This window comes from Macadamia integrifolia, chromosome 5, assembly GCF_013358625.1.
Source record: "Macadamia integrifolia cultivar HAES 741 chromosome 5, SCU_Mint_v3, whole genome shotgun sequence".
NCBI classification, from domain to species: Eukaryota; Viridiplantae; Streptophyta; class Magnoliopsida; order Proteales; family Proteaceae; genus Macadamia; species Macadamia integrifolia.
In genome coordinates this window covers 34,435,063-34,446,939 of record NC_056561.1, presented here as the reverse complement: position 1 = coordinate 34,446,939, position 11,877 = coordinate 34,435,063, and the positions used below count along the sequence as shown (strand labels likewise).

At 40.4% G+C, this 11,877-nt stretch overlaps 1 protein-coding gene across 5 annotated transcripts in view; it reads right to left on the bottom strand.

Moving 5' to 3' along the window:
• The window catches only part of LOC122079471 (serine/threonine protein phosphatase 2A 57 kDa regulatory subunit B' theta isoform-like), a 14,650-nt gene extending 4,116 nt beyond the window's left edge, over nt 1-10,534 (bottom strand). For 2 of the 5 annotated variants that reach the window (XM_042645973.1, XM_042645978.1), the window contains exons 1-2: nt 10,376-10,534; nt 8,239-10,178 (exon numbers count right to left, since the gene is read on the bottom strand). In XM_042645973.1, coding sequence (XP_042501907.1) covers nt 8,239-9,456 — 1,218 coding nt within the window. In that variant the 5' untranslated portion in view covers nt 9,457-10,178; nt 10,376-10,534. Of the gene's footprint in view, nt 1-8,238; nt 10,179-10,271 lie in introns of all 5 variants that reach the window. The other 3 variants (XM_042645974.1, XM_042645977.1, XM_042645975.1) reach the window with 3 other exon arrangements.
• Between the last annotated feature and the right edge of the window lie 1,343 nt (nt 10,535-11,877).

Genomic DNA, 11,877 nt, shown 5'->3' with positions numbered 1-11,877 from the left:
TTTTGAGTAGATTGGCTATGATACATAATAGCATAGTTATCACGGTGTCTAGGCAACCCAAGGCATTTAAGGGGGCTTGAATGGAAGGCGCCGGCTAGGCATAGTTCAAAATCTTGGTTAAAACCACCAAGATTTTGCAAAATACTTTGGTTTTGATGAAGGTCTTCATCCAAACAAAACTGGGTACAACTCAGTAGAAATGTCGAGTTCCGACCAAAATGTAGGTTTTGACTCGGTTTTGGTACAAAACAATACATATAAAAGCATAGTTTCGATCAAAATGGGTAGAAATTTCAACCAATTTCATGAGTTTCGAGTGGTTTAACCTGTTGGAGGGGGGAAACTCTAAAAAACCTAGATTTGGTATTTTCTGCCAAAAAATCACCTACATTTCTTGGTGGAACAAAGTGTTGGGGGACTGCTACAACGCATTTACAATGACAATTTCCCATACTAGAGCAAGATTTGAGTAAGATTCAAACTTAGAGGTATACCCTTTTTCCCCAAAGGTCTCAAGCATTGAGCCTCCCTGGAACTCTGTGTGGTACAGACATAAAGTTGGAAGAACGATTTCATAGGGGTGTTGATGCAATCTGGGTTCCAAAAACCCGGTTCGAATCGCTTATGGGCTCACCCCGATACTACAAAACTCAAATAACAGGTGGATGGAAGTTCTGTAATTTAATGAAATTCAAAGGGCAAAATAGGCACATGTAGGGGGGGAATAGAGTAATGAATGAGGAGGGTAATTCTGGAATCAAAAACAAAATACGGGTAAGGAATGAATTGACACAAAGTCTAAGGGTAGATTTGGAAGTACCAAAAGAGGGGAGTAAGTAATGTAAAGAAGAACTCTTCTTCCTCTCATGAAACCAGAACCAGTGGTAAACTCTTACAGATGGAGACGAGAGATCTCCCTCAAATGGACTTGGTTCAAGCTAAAATTTCAGGTGTGAATCCCTAACCATGGGGCTATGGATGCCAACTATCAATCACTCAAAACAGCAACTATAATATTTAGTAAAATCCCAGCAAACAAAGCCTGGCAGTAGAACTGAAAACAGATTTGGAGATGTGTCTGATACTCTCAACCAACTGAGTTTTCTGTGGCAAGAGTCTAGGGTTAAGGTTGCCCCTGGGGAAGGAATAATCCCCAGATTTTGAAGCCCAAAGAAAAGGAAACAAGAGAGATTGAGCACTCTCCCTATTCAACCAAGGTAACAATCTGGACAGGGTAACAATACAGAAACAGAAAATAGAAGGCAAACGAATGAGAAAACAGGAGAAAGAAGAAAAGCTGAGGGAGGAAGATCAACACGCAGGGAAGGGGGGGAAGAATCACTTTCAACCAATTGGATGCAAAACTCCACAACCAGGAAGTAACCGCTCAAACTTTCATTCCATCAAATATGTCCAATGAATTACAAAAACGAAACTGAAAGTTTCTTAATTGTAGTCTAAAACTGAAACAGAAGTAAAATCCAACTTTATATCCAAATTATCTAACCCAATCTAAATCTATAATGAAATCAAACTCTAAAATTAGACACAAATCCCAATATCGGCCGTTCTTGGTTGGAACTCTCAAATAGGTTTGGCCCGGTCCAAAGAAGTGAAAGAACTGCCCCTGCATCCGGTGTATTAACTTCAGTTGTACACTTATACTTGACTACTTGTAACAATTGCACACTTGTAGTTGAAACAGTTTGATATTGTGTAATGTCAAATGGTTTTTCTTCATTCTCAAGGCATATTTTAGTTGTTTTCATTGAATTTTGTGTTTTAATACTAAATTCTGTGCAGAATATGTTATATTTGAGAAAATACACAGCAGTGTACAGCATACAGCACCTACCTAGGGTACAGAAACAAACTACTATTTTTTGTTTGCTACTGTTTCACCAAAAAGATTGAACTGTTAGGGAAGGGCAGTGTCAAGGTATGCATTAACACTCCCCCCACATGTGCAGGCCAAGATCCCATGGTCCTTGCACGTCGAGTTCACGTGGCATTTCTTTGTGCAGCACCAAGGGAGAAGAAGTGTCAGCCCTTACCTGATTTTTGCACTTCCCAAGAGTCAAACACTCGACCTCCCTGCTCTAATACCAAGTTTGCTACCGTTTCACCTAAAAGCTTGAACTGTAAGGGAAAAGCAGCGTCAATATACATTATCATTTTGGGTGTGTTTTTCTACAGTCTAAAGGTTCCAATATGTTTAGAGATGCTAATTTCAGTAGAAACCCAAAATATTTTGGTTTTGACTAAGATCGAAACCAAAATCTCGATGCTTGCACCTACACGACAGTCATTGATCCTTTATTGTACACTCTGAATAGATAATTCTAATAATTGACACATATACAGATTTCTCCTAGCAGAGGGAAAAGGACAGGAGCAGCACTAGTCCCCAAATAGCCCCCAAGATTTGGTGGATCTGTTCCCACAATATAAAAGCATCTGCATAGAGACTGCCACTCTGTTCCATGGCCCAAAAGGGCTTTCATCCTCTGTAATCAGACAATATCATTTCATGCAAAATGGTTAGAATCTCAGTTCCAGGTCCCAATGGAAACTAATGGAGATGGACAACATTCAGGAAAAAAATTGGCAGGCAGTGAGTTAATATGAGGTGATGACGAGGAACAAAAAAAAAAAAAAAAAAAATCCTCTCAGAAGCAGAAAAAATTTTGCAGCCAAAATGATAGATTGCTTTTGGGACTTGATAAAGCAATTTCTCTCCTCACTTCAGCGACAAAAAAAACTACAAACTCCCTCCCCTCATTGCTGCTACATCAATAAACAAGTACCTCCAAAGCCAGTCTTGGACCACACAAATTTAACTCTATTGCCCCAACTTCCCCACATCTCCAAGGACCCAATGAGTCATTCAATATTTTCACAATTTCTGTTCACAAATTTCAGAAAGTTGTGTCAGTGAGCTGGATTCTGGAGTTATTTCTCCCACAGGACTCCTTCATTACAGACTCTTGGCCTCAATGGCCAGTTTCTACACCCATCAACCATAAGTTAGAACTGAGAAGCGGGAACCAATCTGATGCAGATTCCTACGACTTGGTTGGTTTGAAATGGGGTGGGCTTGGTTCATTATTGAAACAGTTCTTTGACTCATACTTGACCCATGTGTGAAGACTTTGGGATTTCTGAAAAATGAGGTTTTTGGGCCAGTTGGTATCTTACAGCTTCTTTTCAAGGAATATTATCTCCAGCTACAAGTTTCCTATTTTAGGAAAACTGAAACTGCCATCTTTATCCCCTAACTTGCTGGGTTGTGCCTCTTTCCTCTTACTTTCAAGTCTCTGTCATTTTTCTTGTATCATTTCCTATTCTCTTATTTTCTTCATTTCTCCTTTTCTATTTGGACCTCAGTTTTCTCTACTTTGTTTTGCACGGATCCTTGTAGCCGACCCTATTAAGTTGGGACAAGGCTGAGTTTTTTGTTGTTGAAACTGCCATCTTTATATCCCACGTATGGAGGAATTAGAGCTCCTTAAAATCAGCCTCTGTGGGCCCAATATGGAGAAGATATGGCTTATGATATGGAAGTTAGACAAATCTTATCTTTTAGGATCTGTCATAACCAAGGCAGTTGTTTTAGGGAATTATCACATACGGAGATATTTCTTATAAGAGGACAGCACTTGTGGCCCAGTTGACAGATTTGGCAAAGATTTAATGAAGCTTATCTGCAGCCCAATATGCTCCTTGCATGGAAGATCTATGGTGGGGCCCAGCTTAAGGATATTTGTAGGTTACTCCTAATATTCTGGATCTCATTAAATTGTAGACGTGGTCTTAATTTAGTTGTTATCTCAGTCTTTATTGTAATCAGGTTACTGAATAAAACCAGCGTTGGAATTAGGAAGTTTCAATTTGTTTGTTCTCTTACATACTATAAGAAGAAAAAAAGAGGTCTCAGCTGGAATGATTCGAGTTATATTGAGAAGTTTGCGTCGGTGGTGATGCTGTTCCTTGGACTGTGGCGATGCAGCTCCAGCCCTAATAGGTTGGGATTGGTAGTGAATCCATTCCCACAAGCAAGATGGTGAAGCCTTGGTCATATCTCTTATATTTGTTCTTTCACGAGTAGAAGAAAAAAAAAAGTGTTAAAAATTCTATTACCAATAATGGTTTACAAGCAATCTTGTTGCAACTGATCACCCCCTGGTTCTTCCCTGTTTCAAGATCGATTCTGCGTTACAATCACAACTTTAACCCCATTTTGGCCAGGTATAGTCCAGTAGAAAAAATTAAGTGAGAACATATCCATATCCATACCCTCCTGTTTCTCCTCTTATGCACTAAACAATGTATCTCCCCTAGGAAACCCAGCAAACCAGACATATCTACAAATGTCCTCATTTTTTTTTTTTTTTTGGTGAATAAGAAATTCATTACCAAGGGAGAAAAGAAGAAGAGAAGGAGAATATACAACCCCGAAGGTGGGATCGCCTGGAAGGCCAACAACAAGCTAGGACTCTTCTCCGGATGGAGGAGGAAAAGGGGCATTCAAATAAGAGATGGTTGTCTATTTTCAAAACCATTCCAACAGAGCCAACAAGCAAGGGAGACAGGAATATGTCGATGAACGAGGAAGGACTAGGTGGGCAAACAATTGGAGAGGGCTCTCCAAACAGTGAAGTTATGCCGTGGGATGTGGGATTTGAACCCGATAGTTTTATGCCAATGACAGATGGTGCCATGGGTTCTCACAAGGTGCCAAGCTGAAAGGGGGGGGGGGGGAGGACCAAATAGATGAAAGCGTGGTGGGGGAGGTGGGTTTAGACCAAGCACCACTGGAGATAATGGAGGAGATGGAGGTGTCTTTGGCAAGACCGGAGGATTAAACAGATTTAGGCCCCACTTTTAAGAAAAGAACACCACTGGGGTGCCAGTTGTCAAGCCAAAGGGAGGTGGAGAGACAATTACCGATCTTACAGTGGATAACCTCCATGGCTAGAGACCTAGCCTAAAGGATTTCACGCCAAACCCAAGAGGCATCCTGGGAGGGAGAAGCAGTCCACAGAGAGTCTTTGCGGAGAAGAGAGGAGTAGACCAAAGAGACCCAAATACCTTCCAGATGAGCTTGAGGATGCCAGTAGAATTGACATCCTTAATCTTTCTTAGTCCATGACCTCCCTTAGCCTTAGGGAGGAAAACGGAGGACCAACGAATGAGATGGAGAAATTTGGCCGAGTCCGCACCTTTTTTTTTTTTTTTTTTTAATGAATAAATAAATTTATATCCAAAGAGCAAAGAAAAAACAAGGGGAAAAGAGGGAACTAAGCAAGAAGCAATACAAATACAAAATAAGCAACAAAAATCAAATCAAAACAGCAAAACTTCAAGCAACCAAGGAGGAGAGACCAGCACCCATTGTAGCAACAAAGGGTCAAGGGGGGGAAGGGTCAAGGGGCGGGAGAGGTGAGAGGCATGAGGTTCCAGGAGGAGATGATATGGGAATTTCTACTAGAGAGGAATTGGCCGAGAACGGATAGAATGAAGGGATTGGGTTTTAGAGGAAACATCAAAGAAGATCGTTGTCCAAATCATGTACGGGGAGTGGGAGTTGGATGACCATCTTCGAATGTTACGCTCCATCCAAAGGTGGTTAATAGTAACGGAGAAGGCTAGCTTACTAATAGTGTCACAAATGGAGGATCCAGCAAAAGTCATGTCAACCCAAATCCATTCCCTATCGAAAGGGAGGATAAGCCTACTAGAAGGCCAGTAGTGAGCAAGAACATTTTTCCAAACCAAGGAAGATAGGGAGCAGGAGAAGAAAATATGTGGGATATTCTCTTGACTGAGAGGGCAAAGACAACAAGAGGGATTGATGAGGATGTGACGATGGAGAAGGAAGGATTGGGTGGGGAGGCAGTTGGAGAGACATCTCCAAGTAGTGAAGCTGTGGCGGGGAATATGGCCTATGAACTAGACGAGATTACGCCAAGGAACAGTGGGGCTAGAAGATCTAACAAAGGACCAAGCAAAGGCTGAGGTGAATATCCCATTGGAGGAGGGGAGCCAAACGCATTTGTCATCCTTACCACGATGACCAGGGGGACGGGAGGGAGAGACCCACAAATCAGCAAGAGGGGGGGGAGGGAGGAGGGGACCAACCCTAGGGGGAAAGGATACAGGAGACAAGAGAAGAATTGGGCAGACCAGAGGAGCAGATGATCCTCGGAGTGACAAGAGAGGAGTGGATACCAGAAGGGTGCCAAGGGTCCATCCAAAGGGAGGTAGACTGCCCATTACCAATAGCTATGGAGATGGCAGTGAGGGCAAGGGGCCTAAGATGAAGGATTTTATGCCAGATCCAAGAGACATCAAAAGGAATGGGGAAAGTCTAGAAGGATTTATGGGAAAGCAAGGAGGAGTAGACCCAGCCAGCCCAGATACTCCGATGCTTGGAGGCGAGCTTCCAGATGAGCTTCAGAATGCCCACTGAGTTGACCTCCTTGATTCTTCTGATACCAAAGCCACCCTTAGATTTGGGCAGACAGACCTTGTCCCAAGACACGGATAAAAGAACTTAGAGAAATCAGAGCCCTTCTAGAGGAAGGAACAGAAGAGACTTTCAATGGATTTGACAGTAGATGAAGGAAGGATAAAGATCCCAGACCAATAAAGATATAGAGATTGGAGAACAGATCTAATTAGAATAAGCCGGCCAACATAAGAGAAGAGCTTGCCTTTCCAAAGCTGGATACACTTTCTAAGAAGATCCAGAATAGTGGAGCAATGGTGGGCAAAGAGCCTGGAGGAGATAAGGGGAAGGCCTAGGTATTTGACAGACAAGGATCCCAAGGAAAAGCCTGTAATGCCTAGAAAAAGGGATTGAGTCTCAACCGAGTCTGCACCTTTCCAGAGGAAGGAGCGGAAGAGAGACTCAATAGGCTTAATAGTGGCTTTGGGGGAGAGCAAAGATGCCAGACCAATAAATGTAAGAAGATTGGAGGACAGATCTGATGAGCTCTAATCGATTAGCGAAAAGAAGCTTTCCTTTCCAGAGTTGAAGTCTTTTGCGGATATTATCCAACATAGGAAGGAGTACAATGGTGGGCAGTTAGCCTGGAGGAGATAAGAGGGAGGCCAAAATATTTGATAGGAAGTTTTCCAAGAGAAGCCAGTAAGCTCGAGGAGGTGAGCTTTGGTGTCATTTGAGACACCAAAAAGAAAGATATGGGACTTAAGGAGGTTGATACGGAGGCTATAGAAGGATTCAAAAGAATGGAGGGAAGAAAGAATGGTTTCTCAATGGGGAGGAGGTCAATTTTGGAAAAGATCATGAAATCATCAACAAAGGCAGTGTGGGTGAGCTTAAGGGTTCTACATTTAAGGATGGGAAAAATGATAAGATCATCAGTGTGGGATTGAATGGATCTAGAAAGGACTTTAAGAGCCAGGGAGAAGAGAAAAGGGGAAGGGGGCAGCCTTGTCTAATGCCAACAAAAGAGGCGAAACAACCAGCCGGGGACCAGCTAACAAGAACGGAGAATTTTGGGGAGGAGATACACGAGTAAATCCAATTGGCAAAGACAGGAGGAAAAGACATGGAGAGCAAGACCTTGGAGATGAAGACACACTTGATAGAATCAAACAAATGTCCTCATTAGTAGATGTAAATGAGAAGTTTCCAATGGATGAGACAACCCATCATTCATGACTCATTGCCAGCTGACAAAGAACCTAAACATGTAGAATAAGTTCTTCATTTTCCTTCTATTCTCCTTCTATTCATTGTTATAAAATATAAGCACAACTATTCTGGATAAAACACACGTCAGGATGCATCAGACACAAGCCAAAGCATTATAAGAGGTTGAAGCCATAAAAGGATGAAAAGTATTCTAGGAGATTCTGACACAGTACATATGACTTTGTCTATTTTAATCTATGATACTGAACAGAATCATCCAAAAAGAGAGAGGGGAGAATGTACAGATAAAGGTAGGATTATTAACACATAATAATGTGGTAAGTATACAACAAGGTAAACCATACTTCTTATTCTTGATTGGAGAAGACCATTTAGTCTTCACTTGAATTAAACAAAGATATGACATCATAACGAAGAAACCATAAAACCATTTACTTGGAGGAAGAGAAGAAACATACAGAAGATTCATTTACTTGGAGCAAGGGAAGCATGTCTCCTACAGAAAGGAATAGGAAAAGGAAGTAGACAGTAACAAAACCTTGCAAAACTGATACCTGAAAGTGTGAACTGCTCAAACAACGAGCGATCTGGCGGAATAATGGAACCATACAGCGCTGGAACTCTGGAAGCTGAGTCGCTTCCAAAACCTCCTCCAGTTCACCTAAGAACATGACCTCTTTTGAACTATTAGTGATTGGCCAATACTTCAATAGACCTCTTATAACAGTATCAGAAAGCTTACAGTCTTTTTCCACAAATTGTGTAATGCAGTAAGATAACTGTTGATGGTACATGGGTATGCATTTTGGTTTGTGAAGTGGAATCAGAGCTCGAACAAGAAACAGTTTGTGCTCTTCCTTCAGCGGTAGAGCAAACCCATTGATTATACTGCCCAAAATCTCTAACAACTCAGCAATCCCATTATGCTTCTCTGTCTCAAAAATAAAACGGTAGAAGATGTTATTGATAGCTTTCCGGATGAATGGGCGGTGTACCATAAATTTTCCATAGGTACGATGTAGAATTGTTTTCAAATATTCCCTCTCTCTGGGATCCTCAGAGTCAAAGAGGTCCAGCAGCCTCAGAACAAATGAGTGATCGATGTACCTTTTAGCTAACTTTGCATCTGTCTCAGGTGATGCAACAAACCTTAGAAGGAACTCATACACAATTTGCAAGTGTGGCCATGCAGGGTCCATTAAAGGTTCCTCCTCTTCCAAATCAAAGGCTTCCAGAACCTTGTTCTCACGCGGTGGGGATGTGAGTGCTCTAAACAAATTCACCGATACCATTTTTACTATTTCTTGCATGACAGGTTCTGTGAACTTCCCATTTGCAGAAGTAACAAAATCCACAAGCTCTAGCAGAGTCTGCCGTTTGATTTCCTTTTCTTTCAGGTTCTTTGTTGGGTCAGTGAACTCAAACAGGACACAACATAAGTTCAGCTTTCTGATAATCAAGTTTTGCTTCTCAGAGCTGGGAACATCCCTAAAACTAGGCAATGCCTCATAAGCACAAGTTGCAGAATTTCCATTCAGCTTTGAGTTTGCAACTGCTGAAAGCTTATTCCCATGATTGACCCCAGAATTTGAAGCAGAATTAACGGCTGGAAGAGATGCATGGTTTGGGTTTGCAGACCGGCTATTTAATAGATCATTGCTTCTTGAACTGGCAGAAGAATTTGAAGAAGGGCCAGAGGATCCACCTGATTCACGATTTTCCGCCGACTTAGAGGGCTTCCTAGGGAGCCTACCAAGTATATTTTTTATCATAATTGAGTTAATAAACAACCAGCTCCTCTTAAGCCCAGAAACCTGCTAGGTGAGTGGTTTCTTACAGCTCCTTAAATGCAGAAAACACTCAAATCAACAAAACAGAAAACCAATGATATCAGTCACATGAAAAACCGAGATTCAGCAACCCATATCAAACCAGTGTTACCAATGGACTGTCTTCTAATCCACCCAAATATTTCATCTCTACTTCCCCATCTGAATAGTTGTGCTCTTTCCCTCTTCAAAATTTCCAAACATGGGGGCCAGGTCCCCCTCTTCATCTGAAGAGAACAATCAAAGCCACTATTAAAGCAAAATTTCTGCTCTGAACCGCCCTTCAAAATCCGAGATCAAACAAACCAACGAAATCCCAATCAAACCACAAAAGCTAAAAAACCCCTCAGCTTTTCAACTTTCTGAAAGATGACATTTGCCCCTTCCTTCTGTAAAACCCAAGTGAGAGTAAGACGAAAAAAAAAAAAAAAGAAGCAAATTTTTATCATAAAATCAGAAGCCCAGATGCAAGAGCACAACTCAAACCAGAGATCAGGAAACACACCACTGAAGCTTATGTTTTATATACTGTTCCAATTAAAACCAAGGGCCAGGAAATGAAGGGTGCAAGAAAAGTATAATCTCCGGTATCGCTTTTTCCATTATGTTCCCCCAAATTACTTGTAATTCGGCTGGATCAAAAGGCAAGAAGATCTGGGTATGATCTAGAAAAACAGGGTAGCAATCTTCATTAAACGAAATCCAAGAAGAAGGAAAATATCAAAATTAAGCAAAAAAATAAATTCACAAATACCTACTTATACAAATAGATAATTTCTTCCAAAACAGCTAAAGAGAAGAAGTAGAAGAAGAAGGAAGATGCCCAACTGGAAATAATAAGATGAGTGATTATAATACTCACAAAGAGTTCAACTGGTCCTGATGAGAGATATAAGAGCAAGCATAAAAGTCATTAGTCGAAATCCAGAAACCCACTAACTGAAAAGGTCAGACAGACATTAATCGTTTTTGTTTGTTAGAAAAAAAATGAAAAATCTCTCTCCCCCCCCCCCCCCCTCTATGGGCTATGGGTTTGAGAGGAAAAAGAACACAGTAAAAGGGCGAAAACATATATAAAAAAAAAAGATTATGGGTTCAGAAAAGAAAAGCAATTTCCTTTTACAACTAGTGTTTAGCTTTTTCTCCTTTGCTTTTTCATGTTTTCTTTTTCTACATTGTATCTTTTATAATATTTGTACTTATTTTTCTTCTGTGTAAAAAAAAAAATTCTAATAAGAAAGTTATGAAAATTAATAGCAAGTAACCTGTATTAATTGTATTTCTATTATTATTGATGATCTTTAGAGTAACTATACTTTTTGGTAGAAGGATTTTAATGTAATTTGGATGCCCTTACACTGAAGAAACCTTCTCTTTAAGCCATCAATGATCAATCCAAGTGTCCAAAGACATTATGTTAAATTAGACCAATAAATACTTGACACGTGGTGCAATTCTTGTAATGCTTTTGCATGATCATTGGTCAGTATATTTATTAGCAATGGGCCCGTGGAATACTTGGTCTAAACTCTTAACTGAAATTGACATTTTGAATCAAGTGGTGTGGTCTGTGCCTCTGTGGCCCTTGCAAGAGCTTGAGTTTTGAGGTGCTTGTTGTGTTGGGATGGAAGGTTTTGCTTCAACCGTGGAGAACGAAGAATCGCTTTATTAATTGTGATTTCACCTTATGATTGGATTTTTGTGTTATTATAAATAATGATTTCGAAAGCTTTTTCTTAATTCAATTATATGGGGCAACGATAAAGAAGTTCCTTTTTCACCCACAAATTGGATCCTATGTTTCATGGGAAAGATGGAAGTATGATGGGTCGTTTATTAATTGCCATGAGGTGTTTCAGTTAGCACCCTATTTTGTTGCATAGAAAGACCCTTATAATAGCATGTTAACAAAGGCTGCATTTGTTATGCATTTTAGATCAATAATACAGACAAACGCGATGGATGTTCAACATGGCGTAAAACAAAACTTATGGAGAAATGCCAAAACACATTTTTGTTATGTGAGCCTCCTCAACTTGAAGCTTAGGGCATCAGATTTGTAATGTAATGATTATTGGTTCAATTGTGATAACTGACTTATCTCAATACATAATCTACTTAGTTGTGACACTAGTGTAAATAAAAACATCAATGGAAAAGCAAAAAAGCGATATTTTTCTATAAAAAAATATATATATCTTGAATTAGAGATTAGAAGATCAATTCAAACCATTAGATAGAAGACACAGACAAGATTGGTCATTTATCAGATTTTATAAGTGAAATCAATCTTATACCCCCCCCCAATGTATTGTACCCTCTTTATAATTCATGTCTTAACATGCACTTCCTTCGTATCCTGGG